The 22,725-nt window shown below is 37.5% G+C and overlaps 1 protein-coding gene across 2 annotated transcripts in view; it reads right to left on the bottom strand.

Moving 5' to 3' along the window:
* LOC114662180 (copper-transporting ATPase 1) overlaps positions 1-22,725 on the bottom strand; it is a 140,704-nt gene that overhangs the window by 82,547 nt on the left and 35,432 nt on the right. For both annotated transcript variants that reach the window (XR_003717965.2, XM_028815542.2), the window contains exons 3-5: positions 8,910-9,399; positions 7,757-8,458; positions 5,020-5,268 (exon numbers count right to left, since the gene is read on the bottom strand). Coding sequence is in view for 1 of the 2 variants with exons in the window: in XM_028815542.2 (XP_028671375.2) it covers positions 5,020-5,268; positions 7,757-8,458; positions 8,910-9,399 (1,441 nt within the window). In the remaining variant the exon portion in view is untranslated. The remainder of the gene's footprint in view (positions 1-5,019; positions 5,269-7,756; positions 8,459-8,909; positions 9,400-22,725) is intronic.

The following is a 22,725-nucleotide window of genomic DNA, read 5'->3' as shown; positions in this document are numbered from 1 at the left end:
AACGCTAAAATAGTATTTTTACAGGAGACCCACTTACTAACCAAGGATCAGTTCAGACTACAAAAAGAATGGACTGGCCAAATGTTCCATGCTAACTTTATAAAGAAAACTAGAGGGGTGGGAATTCTCATACACAGAACAGTTCCATTTGTAGCATCAGATGTAGTATCGGACCCTGAAGGGAGATATGTGATGGTCATGGGCAACTTACATAACAGTAAAATGATTTTGATAAATGTTTATGCACCCAATGTTGATGATAAGGAATTCATGCAAAATCTATTTGCATCCATTCTCAATGTGAACACTCATAAAATTATAATGGCTGGGGACTTTAATTATGTTCTAAATCCACTATTAGATAGGACTCCTGTGACAGGGGGGACGACATCTAATACTGCAAAGACAATTATACAGTTTTTAAATGATCACAACTTATCAGACCCCTGGAGGTTTCTTAACCCAAACTCAAGAACATATTCGTTCTACTCACCAGTGCATTATAGCTACTCAAGAATTGATTATTTTTTTATAGATAATAATTTCCTGCCTACAATTAAATCATGCAAATATGACACAATTGTTATCTCTGACCATGCCCCTCTAGTCTTGGAGCTAAAATCATCAAGCCCCTCACACTCACCTCGTAGATGGCGTCTTAACCCTCTTTTATTGGCAGACGAGAACTGCACAGAATTTATATCCAAACAAATCAGCTTCTTCCTAGAGACAAACACGCCCACAGAGGTTTCTGCAGGAAAGGCCTTCTCTTTTTTAAGAGGACAGATTATTTCATATCTTTCCCACAGAAATAAATTAGAAACTAAGAAAGTGTCAGAGCTAAGAAGTGAAATTACTAGAATAGATGAACAAGAAGCCAGGCATCCAAATGAAGTTCTCCACAGGAAAAGGCAGGCCCTGCATACAGAACTTAACATCTTAACAACTAAAGAAACTGAACAACTTATTTATAAGTCTAGACATCATTACTATGAACACGGAGAAAAAGCTAATAAGCTTTTAGCTCAACAAATTCACAAACAAGAAGTGTGCAATGCAATACCAGTAATCACCAACAAGAATGGAGAAGAAATTATTGACCATAAAAATATAATGCACACATTTAGTGATTATTATAAGTCTTTATATTCTACTGAGCCCAAAGAAGATCTCTAATGCATTTCTGGATATATCACAGATACCACAAATAGATGCTTTAAGTGCTGAGGAACTGGATAAACCTCTAACGCTAACAGAATTACTAGACGCTATAAAGTCACTACAAAGCGGGAAATCAGCAGGCCCTGATGGTTACCCCGTAGAATTTTATAAGAAATTCTCCACTCAGCTAGTTCCCCTCTTATTGGCAACATTTACAGAAGCTACAGACAACCAAATACTACCTCAAACATTTCGACAAGCATTGATCACCGTCTTTCCTAAACAAAATAAGGACTTGTTACAATGTGCATCATACAGAACAATTTCACTCCTGAATAATGATGTTAAGATTCTCCATCCTTCTAGCTAGGATTTTTGAGAGTAAGTGCTGCCCTCGGTAATATCACAGGATCAAACTGGATTTATTAAAGGCCGACACCTATCTTCCAATCTCCGACGCTTGTTTAATGTTATATATTCACCAGCAAAATCAAACACCCCAGAGATATTACAATCATTAGACGCAGAAGAAGCATTTGATATAATTGAATGGAACTACCTTTTCACTGCATTGGAGAAATTTGGGTTTGGCCCGAATATTTGTGCATGGATCAAACTACTGTATACCAATCCAGAAGCTTCAGTTTGTATTAATAACATTTGCTCAGACTACTTTAAACTAGAACGTGGTACCAGACAAGGATGTCCCTTGTCGCCACTGTTGTTTGCAATCGCTATTGAACCACTGGCGGTTCACTGCCGAAATTCTTATCAGATAAAGGGGATTGTCAGAGAAGGACTGGAACAGAAAATTTCTCTATATGCAGATGATATGGTCTTATATATATCAGGCCCAGAAAACACTGTCCCTGCTGTTTTAACAGCACTAACAGAATTTCAAAAGATATCTGGTCTTAGAATTAATCTGAATAAAAGTATACTCTTTCCAGTGAATTCACAAGCATATAATATTAGATTAGACACCCTACCTTTTACCATAGCAGATCAGTTTAAATACCTAGAGGTAAATATCACAAGTAAACATAAAGCTCTTTTTCAACAAAATTTTGCCGTCTGCATGGAAAAAATTAAGCAAGACTTGCATAGATGGTCAACCCTTCATCTCACTCTAGCCGGAAGAATTAACATTGTTAAGATGAATATCCTTCCTAAACTTCTCTTTTTATTTCAAAACATTCCAATATATATCAATAAATCGTTTTTTTAAACAGTTAGATTCAACAATAACCTCATTCATTTGGAACTCAAAACACCCACGTATCCGAAGAGCGACCCTACAAAGACCTCAGGCAGAAGGTGGCATGGCTTTACCTAATTTTCAGTTTTATTACTGGGCAGCAAACATACAAGCCATAAAAACCTGGACACAAATAAATGTACATACACAGGCTTGGTCCGCAATAGAAGTAAAATCCTGTAGTACTTCTTTATACTCCTTGCTCTGCTCTCCAATAAATGCAAGTTATCGCAAATATACTAATAACCCAATTGTGCTTTACTCACTCAGAATATGGAACCAAATTAGAAAGCATTTTAAGATGGAAAATCTTTTATCAGTGGCACCTCTGCAAGAGACCCACCTCTTTCAACCTTCGCAAGTATATCCAGTTTTTAATACCTGGAAAAGTTTTGGGATTAAAATGCTCAGAGATCTTTATATAGACAACATATTTACATCTTTTGAACAATTACGTTCAAAATTCAACCTCCCAGCTACACATTTCTTTCACTATCTTCAAATTAGAAATTTTGTTAAAAAGAAACTGCCCGATTTCCCCCACCTCGCACCCTCCACAATGCTGGAAAAAATACTGCTCAATTTCGAGGAATTAAACACTATTTCCACATTATATAAAATCTTATTAGAGTCCCTACCTTTCAAAGATCCAAGAGGACATTGGGAAGAAGATCTCTTAATCAATATATCAGAAAAGGAGTGGAAGGTAGCAAAGCAGAGAATTCACTCGAGTTCTATATGCGCAAAGCATAGAATTATTCAACTAAAAATTATATATCGAGCTCATCTGTCTCGCTTAAAACTGTCCAAAATGTTTCCAGGGCAGGATCCAACCTGTGAACGCTGCAACCAAGCTCCTGCCTCACTGGGTCACATGTTCTGGGCCTGCACCAAACTAACATCATTTTGGACAAAAATTTTTAAGTGCCTTTCAGACAGCCTTGGGGTCACAATCCCTCCTAACCCATTAACAGCTGTTTTCGGTGTTCTTCCAGATGGACTTGAATTGGAGAAGGACAAGCAAACGGTGATTGCATTCACTACACTTTTGGCACGCAGACTTATTTTGTTAAATTGGAAGAATCCTAATTCTCCTCTGATAAGTCAGTGGGAAACCGATGTTTTATATTATTTGAAATTGGAAAAAATCAAATTCTCAGTTAGAGGATCTGTACAAAATTTTTTCAAAACCTGGCAGGATTTAATCAATATTATTTTAGAATAAGAGAAATAACTATTACCGCATTTAATTCCCTTCTCCATCTCTTATTTACATATATATTTACTTCTCCCTTTCTTTTGTTTAATGTTGCCTTATTAAAAAGCCCTAAGCAATTTTCCTTTAGCTAAGCTCTCCTTCTCAGGGGTGGGGTTTGATTTGTCTTCAATTTTGTTGGGTTATAAATTGATCTATTTGTATGGAATGATTACAATGAAAATTAATAAAATAAAAATATATATATAAAAAAAAAAAAGTTTCATCAGGTTGTTTTTTTTTTTTTTGGGGCTACATACATTCAAGATCAGGGGTCCCCAACTTTGGCTACAAGATTTCATTCTAACCCTTCTTAATTAGTGACCTGTTTCTGCTGCTAATTTACTTCTTTTGAATTAATTTTATATGACTTGCTCTTGATGACTCAGACCCTTTAATTGTTTCTTTTTCCTTAATTAGCAGCCAAACAGTAATGAGATACAAAATGAGCCAAAACATGACCAGCAAACTGTGTCCATCATACAATATCTGAAAATAAAAAAGATGAAGGGCTCAGGAATGCTGATCTGCTCAGGTCCCCAAAACATTTTAACAGTGCTCTTAGAAAAGAGAAAATCAGCAATGTTGGAAATGCATGCTATTGCACAATGAGAGCAGCAACAAGCCATGGAATTCAAGAGTGGATTTAATTAACAGCAAGAATCAGACCTTAATTAAGCAAATGATTGGAGTGAAGTTGGAGTTTTGAGGCCCTGACTGAGTTGGTCTTCTGTTGGCTCACTAACTTCACATTAATTTCTTCCCTTAAATGGCACCCAAACAAAAATGAAAGCAATTCAGAGGAACACATCTTAAAAGTCAATTAAAATTTATTCAAAAGAAGTTAATTAGCAGCAGAAGCAGTGCATTAATTAAGAAAAGGGTTAGAATGAAAACCTGCAGCCACCTGGGCCCTTCAGGACCAGAGTTGGGGAACCCTGTTCTAGATGATGTCCGTATCATAGCAGCTAAGCCCATAAGCATCAAAAATATACTTGAGACTGGTCTTTAAAATAAGTAATTATAGCAATTTTATGCATCCTGTATATATATTGTATACATAATATATAAAAAAATCTCATATTGACAAATGTATATTCCATGGATAAAACCTAAAATTAATTTACGACACATTCCATGGTTAAAAACTAAAATGAATTGACGACTGACATCTTCTTTATGATCATCTAATTGACAAAAAGTGTATGTATGTAATTGTTTAATGTACATACAATTATCTCTATTCAAATTATGCATCGTTATTCAGTTAAGTGTGTTTGAGTGAAACACAATGTGTTTTTGCATTCGCTTCAGTAATAAACAGGGCCTTTACTTAAAGACTTACCACTTTCCCTCCTGAGATTTCTTTCAATGTTGGCAACGCAGGAAGCACAGGTCATTCCTGTCACCTGGATGAAGCACTTCTTTGTTGTTTCTGTTTGCTGCTCTTTACTGCTGCTCTGACAGATTAGAGGTGCCGAGGGACCAGGTACTTCACTTTCCTGACATGCACCTGGAAGGCCTGCCACCACTGAATTCTGATTTACAGGCACCTTTGACTGGAGTTTGTTTTCTGAATCTGAAGATCGATTATCTAAATGTAATTATAACAATTATTATAAAGAAGACTTACATTTAATTTGGTGCATGATACATTGTTGTATAATTAAATATAGTTCACAAATAACTTGTAATAATACTTGTACTGCTTAATAACACCAGCTGCTTCATAATTAAAAATATGAATGCATACGGTAAAAAAAAAAAAAATATTTAAAAGAAGGTAACTGAAAACATTTGACAAACGTGAAAACATATGGTTCTTCATGCTAACTGATTACAGCTTGGTGTACATTATGACATGACTCCATTATGTATTCATGCAGAGTGACCTCAGTACAAAGAAATGCACTATACATGTGCATACAATGATGTGAACATCAGCAAGGAAATATCTGCATTAAGTCAGTTTGGCTGCTGTCAGTAATGAGTGTCACTCATAGCAGTCAGTCACTTGCCAGTAGTAATTACACTAGGCACAACAATAAATTCTGGAAGAAGCAATAGTTTTTCCAAAATAACACCTCCACTATTTCTCAGCCAGAAATAAGAACTTGATAATTAATGGTCAATTAATCATTTGCAATTACATTTAAAATTTCTTCTTTCATTTATTTAATTTGATGCATGAAGTAAGGTGAACTTTAACTGCTTGCTAATGACACCAGTCATTTTTTTATTTTAATATTTTTACAATGTCACTGACTGTTGCTAGGTGGTAGTATGTAGCATGATTGTTATTTTGGAGATTTTACAAAGAAAAAAATTTTTTTTTGTAATTTTCACCCAATCAGACACTTAAGTAGAAAAATTGGAAACAGCTTGCACCCAGAACACAAAGTATTTTGATTAATCTCAAAACTCAAAGCCAGCAGTGGCTTAGATAAATGTGCTGCTAGTGGCTTCAAAATAGGAGGTCTGTGGGGAAGCATGCAGAGGGAAGTCCATGTCCTCAGTCCTGGATAATTCTTTTCAATTACTGGATGCCTGTGTAATACATGACTCTTGAATCAACACGTGTTATGCGTGGTGTGGGTTTAACTAGTATTGTGTATGTTCTAGCATATAGTTTGTGTTTTAATAGACTGTTTTTGCTATTTCAATATGTAGCGTACGTTTTACAGTGCATGAATTTAAAGTTCTACACACTTAAAATAAAAATGAATTATGTCCTAAACAGCACCTCATATATATCTGATTCATGATGCAGTGTAGGCATCTTCTTTCGTATGGTGTGTGCATTTCACTGTTTGATGTATGAATTTCAGTGTATAGCATACTGTATATCCATCAGGGCTGTAGCATAAGAATTCAGTACAGCGTGCACATGTTTATTATACAATGTAAGAGTTTCAGGAAAAACCATAAACAACATCTATTTCCACAGAAATTAGTACTTAAAGGGGTGCTAAAATGAATTAACAAATGCTACACTTGTGGTGCTTGTCGGGTTTTGAAGGCATAGGCGTGTCTAGCAGTACACCAAATAAAACATTGTTAAAGCAGTGAATGCACCTAAGGCACATACTGTATACTGTATATGAATAACATATGGTATGTGCAACTGAGATGAAGTCTTCCGCTCTTCCAGGGCAAAGTCTGGGTGAGTTAACATACATAGGTAAATATCTGATTACTTACATGAAATACCTTGAAAACAAAACAACAAAGTCATTTAATAGGTATTCTGAAATAATGCTTGGAAACTGTGACCAGTTTTCATAAGTATCATTAAACAGTTATTGTATTTTCTGTATGTACAACAGCTATCATCATTTCACAATAGCAAATGTCAAATGCTATATAATTACATGAGTACTTGTATAAGCTTGATGTGAAAAGTAGATTTAAAGAGTTGTACATAAAATCATAAACATTAGAAAAAGGAAATCAAAACTGTTCTTCGTTTAATATAGGAAAGAACTATAACATTTGATGCAAAATGCAATATAGGGAAAAAACTTTTTTACTTAATGTCACCTGTAATCAACAAATGTACAACTGGCATAAATTTAAACATATGGAGGTAGATCTTTTTCAGCCAGTAACTACTATTAGTTACAAACTATTAGTTTGTTCCTTTAAGATGCAAGCTTTTGTTGCTGTTATTTTAAGATAATAGTAAATTTTGAGATGCTCCTGAATTTATTCACCTTTTCAGAAAGTTAAATGCATTGTCAGATTGGATTTATAGTAAATCAGGCAATTCACTTGGCCAGTCTAAGGTATTCACGGTTTTCCTGTGAGGAACACAGTGATTGCACTGCCAGCTTGTTTTGTGCCAGTACGTTGTTCCATGATGACACACAAACCAAATAGTTTACAGGTGTTTTCTTGTGCAAAGGGACAAAAGAGGTTTCTGTATATTTCTGATGCATTTCCATTTTTGCAGAATAACCTTTACATTGCGAATTTCACGTATCAACCATTGAAATCATATACAACCTTAATATGAAAATTAATCTGAAAGATAAAGCAGGTAATATGAGGATGACGAATAAATAATATAATGTTACATTTACCAGGAAGGAAGGCCTCAAATCCCATGTCTTCTACTGCATCCCTTATTTCTTCTGGTGTAGTTACCATTGGGTCAAACTCAAAAACACCTTTCTGGTGTATCAACGACACTTTTGCAGACCGCACACCCTTTCGCCTTGACAACTTTTCTTCAATAGACTGTACACACGAGTTGCAGGTCATTCCCTCTATACAAACAACAGCTGTAGATGTCAAGGGCTGACTTGAACTGTTTATGAATTGCGGCTCAGGGACAGATGAATTGATGATACGTTCACTTACTACTTTAAATTCTCCTGGAGGAAGATCCTCAATAGTTTTCTTTAGGCTATTTATACTTATCAATTTTGGAGTGTATCTGATTGTAGCTGCCTTGTCTTCTAAAGAGACACGAACACTGTTCACACCACAAAGTTCAGATATATTTTTCTGGATATTGACAACACAAGAATTGCAGTGCATGCCTTCTATTTGAAGAACAACTGATAATATACTATTATCTTTTTTAGGGCTTAGTCTTGAAGATAGTGTGTCAGGAAATTTTGTATTGTTTATAGTTTCAAAATTAGGTTTTAGCTTAGGCGTCAAAGGTTGTTTTTCAGTGAATGCCTTGAATCCAGCTGCAGATATCTGTCTGAGTATCTCTTCTTCTGCGATGAGATGTGGTTGGTAAATAACAGTTGCTTCTTCTTCTTTCATAGAAACTAAAACAAAAAGAAAGGAGAGGATATCAATACTCGTTAGTTACATTTTAAATTGCATGATACTCAAAGAAACACTTTAAATTTATGGTAATAATGGGTTTTGACCCAGATTACGTAGCTGGACTTATCTAGAAAATAAAAAAATAGGAGAAGAATACAAGAAAATCTTTTGAGGGAAGTTGAACTGTTCTTAAAATCTGATGAATTATTTTTTTGGCAAGTCAAACTAACCATAACTGGGAAAAATCATACATTATTTTGGGCTTCTAATAAAAATCAATAATACTATATCAGAAACCTAAACCAGAAATGTAATTTTAGAATGTGCATATTTTTATTTAAAATGGAAAAACAAAATATTGTCTCTATAGAAAGTATATTAAGTATTTTTTTTCTTTGCCTATGGACAAAACACAAAATATTTATTAAAAACTCTTTCAAGCTTGCTCACCATTAATGCTCTTGACTCCTTTTAGCTTTCCAACCTTTTCTTCAATAGAAGTAGCACAGGACATAAATGGCATGCCCTCTATCTTCATTTTTATCGTGACTTCATTTGTAGAAACTAAATTAGAACCTTCAAGTGGGTCAGAATTACCTTCATTTAAGTAAGCATCAATCAAGTTTTGAATAAGTCCTTTAATTTGACTGGCATTTATAAACGTCTGCATAAATGTTACTGCCACATTGTTCAGGTCAGGAGTTATCTTAACATCTAAAACACCTTTTATTTGGCATAGCTCTTTGAGCACTTGATCTTGGTAGGAACTGGGTAACATTCCCAAACTGAAAAGGCTTGTTTCTGTGGGTATAACTTGAGAGACAGCTGAAACGGAGACACTAGCTTCAAATCCCATATCATCAATTGCTTCTCTAAGGCTTTCGGTAGTCTGGAAGGTAGGGTCAAAGAACATCATTGCATTCTTACTATCTAGAGAGACCTGGGTGAAACAATAAAACAAAATATTACATATGGCAAAAGTACATAGTGCACAAATTAATTAAACATTAATAGGTTTTGAATTAACCAGATAAAAAAAAACCACACACACAAATAAAAACCTTTACTTTATAAAGTACATATAAACTACAATAGCACATACAAATATACAAACTTTTTATTGATAAAAGTAGAATGAGCAGATTTGAAGCTCTTTAGAAAAGATGAAATGACAGAGTAGAACAAAACCTTATTCAAATTATGTAAAGGTGAGAATGTAAAAAAAGTGGAGAAAGTAATGAGACGCAGATGATCCAAATCACCAGCTCTCCTAAAAGGTTTATTCATGTAAGTTTGAGGACATCTCAATTATAACTGAAATACTGAATTGTCACTATTTTAAATTTTTTATTATAAAGTTACATTTAAAGTTAACAGTAGTATTAGTACTGTCCCATACAAAGAATACAATGAATGGTTTATTAATTGTTGTTTTAGGGGACATTTACAGTTCAGAAATGCTTTTGTGAATGCTAGTTATGAATCCGATACTGCAGCGGCCCTATCAGAAAATGTAATAGACAATTTAAATAATCAGTTGAAAAGAACAAAAACATTGGTTCACAGAAAAAGCACAGTATAGCCCATGACATTCATTACTGTCTCTCCTATTTATGTGTTTCAAGTAACAATAAAGTCAGAATGAAAACATGGAGTCTTATTCCCCAATTCTAATTTTGCAAAACAAAAACCAAACAATTAGTCTGTGCTGTTAACATTATATCGGCAAATTCTGCTAACACTATGTTTCCAGATTGTAAGAGCTGTTGCTCGTTCAGGTAAACCTGCCATTAGTTCTATACAGGAAGAAAGTTATGCTACTGTATACGACCAATTTATTTTTATATTGATGCACTACAAACTCCGAGGGTGGAGGGGCACTTCATAATAAAAGTAGTGCAGCAAAGTAGGAAGGTATGAGTGTGTATGGCCAGGGGAATGCTATTTGCCTGGGTACTATTTTGGTATTGGTACTGAGGTGTGTAAGCTGATATCAGTATCAAAGTGAAAATTTTATTGTGAGCTCAGCCTGCACAGTGAGCATGGAAGAAGCACAACTTCATTGCTGTTCATCAAAAATAAATGCAATGAGTCATAATGGAAAAAAAAAAAAAATCTATAAAGACTGCATCAGTACATCACAAAAAAATAGGGAGTGGTCTCCTCGAGACTCTCTCATATACTCAGATACAGGGATGGATATTTGAGGAGAAAACCACAAGACATTGATTATATTTTTATATTATGTACATTAAAGAACTATCAACAGCAAATCAAATCAAATTCATAATATATTGAACAATTATTATAAAAGTAAAGTTGAATAAGTCAGACTCTGCAGCTGCATGAATAAAAGGTAAAGTACCACTTCCGATTAACGGAAATAGCCCAAAGGTTGATAGAAATCTACGTTTTATACTTAATACTATACTTGTATGCAAAACCTGGTTGACCTAAATGAAAGTGTACTCAAATTATTGTGTTTACACACACACACACACACACACACACACACACACACACACACACACACACACACACACACACACACAGACATAATTGCAAAAATGGTCTTTTCGGACCAGGGGCCTCATGTATAACGCCGTGCGTAGAACTCACACTATAACATGACGTAAGCACAAAAGCGGGAATGTGTGTACGCACAGAAAAATCCAGATGCAAGAATCTGTGCATACGCAAACTTTCACGTTCTTCCACTACATAAATCCCGATCAGCGTGAAAAGTAACGCACGTGCACGCGCCTTCTGTCCCACCCCAACTCCTCCCAGAATTATGCCTCTTTGAATATGCAAATCGATATAAATAGCCTTCTGTGAAAAGACAATGGGAAAAACACGGGAGAAAATATAATAATTTCAGCGAATACCAACTGGAGGCAAAGGAAAAACATACTATTTGTTGGTTTAAACAGTGGTATAATCAACAAAAGAAAGTTGATCGAGTGACATAGTGTCGGAGAAACTCGAAAGCTCAAGTTCACAAAGTCGCACAGTGCCCGAAATAAAAAAGAAATCACATATCAAAGTTGGCGTGAAAAGGCGACTTGTAGCGGACAGTCTGAGTGTCATATGAAAGCTTATTAGGGTACAGAGGAAAAGAACAGGCACACAGTGGGAAAAAAGCATGAAATGTCAACTTTAATCTCGAAATTTCCACTTTAATCATGTAGTTTATTTTGTCATTAAAGTAGAACATCATAAACTTCATCTTAAAAAATCGTTTATTTTACTAGTTTCTCAAGTAGCACGTTAAATGCTTTGTTCTGTGTTTGATCTTCTATGTGCTCTATGTGTGTGAATCACTACGTGCTTCCGTTCTTTCTCTTTCTCCAACAGGACACAGAATCCATTACATTCGTGATATTACAGCTCTCTGAATAATTAAAATACTGAGATGTATACGTGATATCTTTTTCTTGATGATAGGAATGAAAGCATGTTATTAAACATGGGAACACGGTGGCGCAGTGATTGTTCATATCTCATGCAAGAGGCTTGCTGCGCCATGAGCGCCCTTCAATGAAATAATTTATTACAGAAGTACTGTCTCTTTCAAACGTACTAACCTCCAATTCCTGTCCTTACTTTTCTTTCTCCAGATACCCAATCGCCACACAATCAGCTCTGCAATAGACGTTAAGCCATCTGTAAGCTTAGAACGCCGATTCTTCAAAACTTTTAAGGAACATTGAAATATCTTTGTAGTACATGTTTAATTATTCTGTCCGTCTATCCTTCCAGTGTCGCGTCAGCACCAGCAATAATACAGCGCAAGGCAGGAGCTATCCGTGAACTAGCTAGCACTGCGGCACCGTGTCCTCACATGTTTAATTATTAACAATACAGATTATTTAAATGAAGTTAAAGTTTTATCTGTATACTATAAGCAACATATTTTGATGCATTTCATCTTAAAAATGATATCGTCATCATACGCGCTTTATAAAGTGGCTCAGGTTGTGCAATATTATTAATAAGTACAAACAGTTCTACAAGGAGCACTTGATGGACTGATTGAGTGCATTTATAGATCTTGGGATGAAACTGTTTCTGAAACGCGAGATCTGTACAGGAAAGGCTTTGACGCGTTTTGCCATGGCTGGGGTAGTGTGTGCTTGAAACTGTATACCGATAATTCTCTTTCCGATCAGCTGCTGCTGTTATTCCCCACTCAGATACAGTAATATAAATACTCCAAGTGGTGCAGTGAGAGTAATATGGAAAAAGATGATCCGCTGTGGCAACGCTTAACGGGAGCAGCTGAAAGAAGAAAAAGATGCAGTGAGCGTAACAATGCTAAAGCAGTTATGGTATTTGGAATACTATGGCTATTCCCTGGACCATTATATTGCTACAGGTTAATTACAATCAGATGCATTACACTAATAAACAATATGCAGTTAATTTCAGTGTATTTATAAAGCCGCTTCAGGAATGTGGGTCTAAGAAAGAAAAGGTAACCACACAGGAACAGTAGCACTGCTTTGACGCTGGGTGCTGCCAGTCTGCAAAACCGAGCGGAGAAATTGCGTACGCCATGGTATGAGGTACCGTGGAAATGTACGTGGCTTTACGCCAAGTTTAGGTTTTATACATCGCGATTTGAGCATGGAAATGTTCGTATGCAACATTTCTGTGTGTACGCACCGTTTATACATGAGGCCCCAGGTCTCTAAAATGTAAAGATTAATTAAAATCTTGAAATGGAATTTTTGGAGGATTCCAATACTTTCCTCATACTTTGTATACGAGAAAGCAAGGGAGGTCTAAAACACTGAGATTCATTGAAATCTCAACATTGAATCTTTGGACAATTCCAAAACTTTTTACTACACTTCGTAAACGAGAAAATAAAAATTGGGAAAAATACAGATTATACAACAGTTTCTTCCAACAGGGTATTTCGCACGTAATTTAATAATCAAAGTTTCTGGGACAAGCAATCTATCAGCAGAGCAGTTAGCCAGTAATCTGTGCCTAACATCACAAGATCAGGTATCTCAGGTGTAGTTTTTGGACATACAGTGCATCCGGAAAGTATTCACAGCGCATCATTTTATCCACATTTTGTTATGTTACAGCCTTATTCCAAAATGGATTAGATTAATTTTTTTCCCTCAGAATTCTACACACAACACCCCATAATGACAATGTGAAAAAAGTTTACTTGAGATTTTTGCAAATTTATTAAAAATAAAAAAAATTGAGAAAGCATATGTATTCACAGCCTTTGCCATGAAGCTCAAAATTGAGCTCAGGTGCATCCTGTTTCCCCTGATCATCCTTGAGATGTTTCTGCAGCTTAATTGAAGTCCACCTGTGGTAAATTCAGTTGATTGGACATGATTTGGAAAGGCACACACCTGTCTATATAAGGTCCCACAGTTGACAGTTCATGTCAGAGCACAAACCAAGCATGAAGTCAAAGGAATTGTCTGTAGACCTCCGAGACAGGATTGTCTCGAGGTACAAATCTGGGGAAGGTTACAGAAAAATTTCTGCTGCTTTGAAGGTCCCAATGAGCACAGTGGCCTCCATCATCCGTAAGTGGAAGAAGTTCGAAACCACCAGGACTCTTCCTAGAGCTGGCCGGCCATCTAAACTGAGCGATCGGGGGAGAAGGGCCTTAGTCAGGGAGGTGACCAAGAACCCGATGGTCACTCTGTCAGAGCTCCAGAGGTCCTCTGTGAAGAGAGGAGAACCTTCCAGAAGGACAACCATCTCTGCAGCAATCCACCAATCAGGCCTGTATGGTAGAGTGGCCAGATGGAAGCCACTCCTTTGTAAAAGGCACATGGCAGCCCGCCTGGAGTTTGCCAAAAGGCACCTGAAGGACTCTCAGACCATGAGAAAGACAATTCTCTGGTCTGATGAGACAAAGATTGAACTCTTTGGTGTGAATGCCAGGGGTCACGTTTGGAGGAAACCAGGCACCGCTCATCACCAGGCCAATACCCTCCCTACAGTGAAGCATGGTGGCGGCAGCATCATGCTGTGGGGATGTTTTTCAGTGGCAGGGACTGGGACACTAGTCAGGATAAAGGGAAAGATGACTGCAGCAATGTACAGAGACATCCTGGATGAAAACCTGCTCCAGAGCGCTCTTGACCTCAGACTGGGGCGACGGTTCATCTTTCAGCAGGACAACGACCCTAAGCACACCGCCAAGACATCAAAGGAGTGGCTTCAGGACAACTCTGTGAATGTCCTTGAGTGGCCCAGCCAGAGCCCAGACTTCAATCCGATTGAACATCTCTGGAGAGATCTTAAAATGGCTGTGCACCGATGCTTCCCACCCAACCTAATGGAGATTGAGAGGTGCTGCAAAGAGGAATGGGCGAAACTGGCCAAGGATAGATGTGCCAAGCTTGTGGCATCATTTTCAAAAAGACTTGAGGCTGTAATTGCTGCTAAAGGTGCATCGGCAAAGTATTGAGCAAAGGCTTTTTTCACGTTGTCATTATGGGGTGCTGTGTGCAGAATTCTGAGGAAAAAAATGAATTTAATCCATTTTGGAATAAGGCTGTAACATAACAAAACGTGGAAAAAGTGATGCGCTGTGAATACTTTCCGGATGCACTGTAAAAGGACAAACCGTCTAGGGGTGAGAAAGAGACTTCAACCACCGGGACATTAAAGATGCTGTTCATGCATTGGCCTGATGGCTAAATCTAAATAAGCGACCCAAGAGGACACTCCTCCTCTGACACAGATGTTTCAATTTTCTTCAGCTTTCATATCTTTATGGAAAGTATTGTTGAAGTTTTTTGACTTTGAAGTAAGAGTATATTTTAATACATTATTTACATCCAGATTTGCGATTACTCACTTTTCACTAATATTTTCTAACATTTATTTCATTTTTTATGGTGCTTCTATTCAATTTAATAAATACTGTGTTTTTTTTTTGTTTTTTTTTTTAATTGTTTATACTTTGACTGCATATCTTGAGTGATTCAAGTTATAAAGTAGATACAGGGTACCAGTTGTGGGGAGAGCACCACTTTCTTTCTCACAGGATTAGCTGGCTGAGGAAAGACACCACCAACAGAGAGAAGCACAGTTGCAACTAACTTCTATATATGTCCCTTTCCTCACTTTTTCTGTTTTTTTTTTGTAAAAAAAACAAAAAACAAACTAATGTACTACATGATTAAATGTACTAGACTACTGTATATCAACAGCTACACCTATCAATTACAATAATATTGTGAATGGTATTTCTAAATTATATACATGGATATTTTAATATAAGGAAGACATTTAATCTAATTCATTTTCAATATAGCCACAGTCTATGCTGATGGCACTGTGCTCAAAGCAGGATTAGCTCTGGAAAAGTAGCCACTCCATCACAGAACACACTCTTTTTTTTGCTCTAAAACTTAGTCCTTTACAATTAAAGAAAGACAAAATATGTTTATGATATTTAAACTCTATTATAATTTATCTCTCTTATAATAAAAAAAAATCTTGGAAGGAGATGAGACGTGATTGTCTCAGAGACACTTTCATATCCCGCAAGACAAGTCTTTGTGTCAAGAGATGCAATCATGCCCGGGTCCGGAAGCCCCGAGAGACAGGAGCTTATGCAAAGAGATTTGGAAAAGTCCTGCGTGGTTATGTCAGACGCATTTCTTGCAGAAAGAAAGAAACGATATTCACTCACGGGCAGTTATACATTACGTTGTCACGATGTAATTCCAAACACGGGATCAAAATTCAATGCGATATTGATGAATAGGTAAAAGCAAAAAGAGATTGAATATATGGATATATGTGATATGACAGAAGTGCACCAAGTAAAATGTAGATCACGCAGCACAGTAAGCCAGCAGTTGATTGAGCAAAGAGGAGGTTAAAAAAAAAACAAAAAAAAAAACTGTGTGTTTCCCATTGTATCACTATTTAAGAGGGGGTATCGGAGGACGCGATTGCGTCTCCTAGGGGTGCGTTCAGCCCACCTCTTCACAACACGAGCGGCAGAGACACAAAGTGGTTGGCGCGTAGCACAGGTGGGGAGGGGGAGTGGGAGGGGGCAAAGACACCTAGTACATTAACAAAAAAAAAAAAATCCTAGCACCAATGAAAGTTTCAAATGCTCGTTTAACAGTACAATACTGCACATTTCTGCATAAAAGTAAAACTCCCCCCAAAGGTTATCTTTTTATGTATTTATTTTTTACCCAGTGTTGTTTGTAGTGATGCCTAAGAAAAATTTTTAATCTCATTTTTTCATGGAGAATGGAAATAAACTTTCACAGGCTTCAGCCATGCCAATGCTGAAGAGTACCAAACAATATTAAATGTTCATGATAAAATCCCAAGTTACTTGTGTCACATAATCCATATTATAGTTATTCAGTGTATGCTAACAAGGTCCAACCCACGTGCATTTTTGTTAAAATACTGTTAAATAAATACTGGACCTGCCTCCCACTTTCATTCATTTGTCAAGAGCCTCTTCTTCAATTCAAAAGCTCCAATTTTCTTGAATGTGCCTAACTTTTGTGTACTGTTCGCATTTTCTGGAAGTATTTATTTAACTATATTTTAGAAAAAAAAAAATGCAAGGTTTTTTTGGACATTAGAGGCATGTGACTGTATCTGAAAGTTTGGCACCTCCACTCTCTATGAAAACTTGAGAGGATATGTACAACCTAGGCATGGACCTATTTAAAAATCATTCCTGCAAATTCCCAGAAACCATACTGATTCTTAAGATAAAAACCACCGATTTCAATCAAAAACTGGGGATTAAAGATCAAACATGTCTATAAGTAATTACCAAAATGCTGTAAATTATGGATAATTAGCAGGAAAAGATAAGATACTGAACACTTAGTGCTTTCTTGTTTAATTATTGTCCTACCTGAAAATCATGTGATGAAATAAATAAATAAATAATGAAAATAAAAATGCAAGGTAATGAAAACTGCAATCTTAAAATCATAACAACTGGGGAAAAAAGATAATTCAATAAACATGTGACAAGAATCATAAGCCCTGAGAAACTGTATGAAATATTCATGTTAGGTAAGGTTAGGTTGACATCTTCACATAATTTATGAATCTTAACAGCAGGAAACATTTAAAGGGCAAAATATTCTGTCAGTCAGAAGAGAAATTAATTAATTTTGGACCTGCTGTGACTTTGACATTAAAGAGTCTTTATGTTGATCTGTGACAAAAAGCCTAATTAAATATGTTTGTATAACAATAAAATGTAAAAATGTCCAAGGGAAGAGTACTTTTCATAAGCACAGGGCCTTGTCAAGAATATGTACTGCCAAAGACAATCCATTATAAAAAAGATTTTTAAAAAGAGTTTTTTTAAAAACCTGCCTACAGTTATTTTCTCAAATAATTTCTTGCAACATCCGTGAGAAAACCATTTTATATAAAGGTTTTGTAACACTGCTTTAACAGATAAAATATAAATGATGCACAACCTAGACTAGGGTGAGAAAAAAAATAGTTTCATTTACCATTCATGATTCTGAATTATTGGATCGCCAGGCTGATTAAAAAAATCTATTTTTAAATGAAAAAATTCTGACATTCCAATCAACAAAATGTAAACGTGTGCAACCACCCACAAACCATAATATGTGATTACTCACCATAGACCGTTAGCATTTGCTGTTGCCATGATAACAGCTTACTGAGGTAGTTATTGTAATTAGAATGCATAGTACATACATTTACTTGCAGTAATGTCCATACGTGGCTGCTGCACACAAACACATTTTACTGAGGGAAAATGCGCCCTGAAAATAATACAAAACAAGACCATGACTGATCAAGGCTGTTGTCAGATTTATGCAGCAATGTTGCAATTTAAATCTAAAGACTGAACTGGCTGGATTTCACAAAATAAATGGAGAACCTAAGTTGACTACGTCCACACACAAAATCAGCCATGGTAAAGTCAAGTACAGTGGAACCTCAGTTCATGAACGTGTCGGAACATGTACAAATCGAGTTATGACCAAAAAGTTCGCCAAACTTTTGCATCTGTTCACGACCACACACTCGGTATACGAACAAGCCAGTTTCCCTTTCGGTTTGTGCGTGTCGATGATTTCCGCACATGTTCAGTCTCTCCCTGTACTGTACATTGTTCTCGGTGCATCACGCAGAGGGACTCTCCCTCAAAACTGTAACCTCCTCTCAACCCAGCTTCCTCCTGTGGTATAGCGGGTCCACAGCTCCCATCAAAAAGGCCAGTTTTAATAAATAACTAAATAAATAAAGCCGGTGCAGGAGAGAGAGAGAGAGAGAGAGAGCAGGCTCACGTGCTGCTGAGAGAGAGAGAGAGAGAGAGAGCGCGTGCAGCTGAGAGCGAGCGAGCCTGCGTGTGCAGCTGAGCAGGGAGCCTGGGTGTTTTTCTCAGTGTTATTCAATGTCTTTACATTAGTTTACTACTACACTGTGCATTCTATGGTATAATTAACTATTTTTGTGCTTAAAAATCTTTAAAGAAAATATATTTACATACAGTTCGTATGGTCTGGAATGGATTAATTGTATTTACATACAATCCTATGGGGGAAATTACTTCGTGTCATGACCAAATCGGGTTACAACGAGTTTTAGAACGAATTATGGTTGTGAACCGAGGTTCATGAACGTCTAGGACCATGTACAAATTGGGTTACGACTAAAAAGTTTGCCAAACTTTTGCATTTGTTCATGACCACACACTCGGGTGACGAACAAGCCAGTTTCCCTTCCAGTTCGTCCACGCCAATGATTTCCACGTGTTCAGTCTCTCCCTGTGCAGAGAGAGAGAGAGAGAGAGAGAGAGCGTATATATATTTACATACAGCTCATACGGTCTAGAACGGATTTATTGTATTTACATACAATCCTATGGGGGAAATTACTTCGGGTCACGACCAAATCGGGTTGCGACCAGAATTTTGGAATGAATTACAGTCGTGACCCGAAGTTCCACTGTACTGTGGTAATACCACTCATATTTGCATGCATATTGCTTGACACAACCTGGAGATGAACTTGGATGGTGCCATGCCCACAGCTATGTCTTGTAAGTAACAACCTCTGGACACAATCTATTATAAAAAAAATTTTGGAAGGAGACAATACCTGATTTTCTCGGAGACACTTTAACGTCTTCTGCAAGACAAGAACAGTGAGACAAATGGACAACTGCTGTACAGGCTTTTAAATGATTGACGCACAGCGCGACAAGTAGAACATGCAGCTTGGCAGCAGCAAGCCAGCAGCTGATCCGACCGCATCTCCTTAGCATGAGTTCCGCACTCCCCCCCCATTCACAACGTGAGCGGCAGAGACGGGAAGTGGCTGGCACATAGCGCACCCTGGGGGGGAGGGCAGGGAGGGGGTGGTAGAGCAAAGCAAGCAGGGGGCATAGCCCCCTAATTTTAAATAAATTCCCCACCAGCTGTGATAAGGGAAAACAGATAACAAACTCTACTGCATGTTTAATTTGTAAGGACCTTCGTCCATACTCTGTAATTTAAAATACAGGACTCTGTAATATGATTCTAATACTGCGTTCCATTTACCTCAGAAGTCAGAGCTAAGAATGACATCACATCCTAGTTGACCTCATTTCAGTAAAACATTCAGAAAACCAGTAAAGACACCTCCAGGAAAAGCACCATGTGGTGCTTGCTCTGTTAGAATACAGACAACTACTGAACAAGTTGATAACATTGCATTATGTGAGTATTTTGCGCATCCAAACACCGCAGCAACTCGTCCACAGATAGAAAATGCACAGTACTGTATGTACGACTGATTTAATGAGACACAAATAGACCGAAGTGCAAATAAACAGTTAATACTAAAGCTTCTGTTTATACGTGGTGTAGCCAACTTGCATTTTGAGGTTGGATGTTAGTGAGGCTTTCCCACCTTTCTGAGTAGTTGAAACTTAACTTCTGGATCTTGGAAATTCCAATTTCCCCGTTCAAATGGAAAAAAGCAACTCTCCAGCTGGGATATGTTATATTCTATCACAATGCATTTTTTTGCAGGCACACCTATTTACAAAATATACTGTACAACAAGGCTAAATCTGAATTAAAAGTTATTCTATAAAGGGGAGAGACTGAGACAGACAACACAGAACTGAAGTATAATGCTTATCCTCTCAAGTCCTACAAACCTTAGTCGAGTATGAATGTCATACTGGACTAACATGGCAGAGCTACTTTATAATTTCACTGAACAATGGGGAATTCAAGAAAAACAGCGAGTGTTAGCCACCCACAATGTGGCAGATATTACTGTTACAGCTCAGGTGCTCGGCCTTCCTCATGTTAAATGCTATGTGCACATATTAAACTTGGCAGTTCAGTGCACACTAGAGAACCAGCTGTTGTGTGGCTCCTAGAAAGAAAAAGAAACATCACTGGGGTTTTCCACAGAAGCACCCAAGGCCTTTCATGCTCTGCAGCAAAAGCAGAAATTATTGGATCTATCACAGTACAAGCTGATTACTGATGTGCCAACCTAGTGGAACAGTGCACATGACATAGCACTGCCAATGTTAAATTCTTAATCTCATACATTTCTATTCATATGGATACAGTTATGAAGTTTACTTATTGACTCAATAAATATATACTTTAAAGTGTTTCTAAAATTGTATTATTCACAATGAATTTTAAATGTCAAGTTAGGGACAAACTCTTTTTAATAAAAATAAAAATCAGCAATAAATTGCAATATTTAAAAAATACCAACAGATGTTGAATAGGTAGGCAAAAATCATTGTAGTATCACATCAATAGGTCTCTGTCGATTCCCACCCCTAAAATATATACTGTCTAGGTTTCAATTAAGTGATATCAAACTATTGGATAAACACGTGTATGAAATTCAACTCTTGTAGCCACCACTGCGTGACATCTCTGGCACATACATCTAATTAGCCTTCGTTATCCCTGTCCCACAGAAGGGCCTTATGAAGCTTACAGCAATTGACGGCCAAAAGGTCAACGTCAACTCTTCAGATGTCGAACTCCTGGGCTTTTTAAAAGTGAGTTATAGCGTCATGGTCAGGTGACTAGGTGGGACAACAGCAATGCAGTGCATCCGGAAAGAATTCACAGCGCATCACTTTTTCCACCTTTTGTTATGTTACAGCCTTATTCCAAAATGGATTAAATTCATTTTTTTCCCTCAGAATTCTACACACAACACCCCATAATGACAACGTGAAAAAAGTTTACATGAGGTTTTTTGCAAATTTATTAAAAATAAAAAAACTGAGAAATCACATGTACATAAGTATTCACAGCCTTTGCTCAATACTTTGTCGATGCACCTTTGGCAGCAATTACAGCCTCAAGTCTTTTTGAATATGATGCCACAAGCTTGGCACACCTGTCCTTGGCCAGTTTCGCCCATTCCTCTTTGCAGCACCTCTCAAGCTCCATCAGGTTGGATGGGAAGCGTCGGTGCACAGCCATTTTAAGATCTCTCCAGAGATGTTCAATCAGATTCAAGTCTGGGCTCTGGCTGGGCCACTCAAGGACATTCACAGAGTTGTCCTGAAGCCACTCCTTTGATATCTTGGCTGCGTGCTTAGGGTCCTTGTCCTGCTGAAAGAATGAACCGTCGCCCCACTCTGAGGTCAAGAGCGCTCTCGAGCAGGTTTTCATCCAGGATGTCTCTGTACATTGCTGCAGTCATCTTTCCCTTTATCCTGACTGGTCTCCCACTTCCTGCCGCTGAAAAACGTGACGCCTGGCATTCACACCAAAGAGTTCAATCTTTGTCTCATCAGACCAGAGAATTTTCTTTATCATGGTCTGAGAGTCCTTCAGGTGCCTTTTGGCAAACTCCAGGCGGGCTGCCATGTGCCTTTTACTAAGGAGTGGCTTCCGTCTGGCCACTCTACCATACAGGCCTGCTTGGTGGATTGCTGCAGAGATGGTTGTCCTTCTGGAAGGTTCTCCTCTCTCCACAGAGGACCTCTGGAGCTCTGACAGAGTGACCATCAGGTTCTTGGTCACCTCCCTGACTAAGGCCCTTCTCCCCCAATCGCTCAGTTTAGATGGCCGACCAGCTCTAGGAAGAGTCCTGGTGGTTTCGAACTTCTTCCACTTACGGATGATGGAGGCCACTGTGCTCATTGGAACCTTCAAGGCAGCAGAAATTTATCTGTAACCTTCCCCAGATTTGTGCCTCGACACAATCCTGTCTCGGAGGTTTACAGACAATTCCTTTGACTTCATGCTTGGTT

Source organism: Erpetoichthys calabaricus, chromosome 12, assembly GCF_900747795.2.
Source record: "Erpetoichthys calabaricus chromosome 12, fErpCal1.3, whole genome shotgun sequence".
Classification (NCBI taxonomy): domain Eukaryota; kingdom Metazoa; phylum Chordata; class Cladistia; order Polypteriformes; family Polypteridae; genus Erpetoichthys; species Erpetoichthys calabaricus.
The sequence above is the reverse complement of the archived record's forward strand: the minus strand, read 5'-3'. Positions and strand labels throughout refer to the sequence as shown.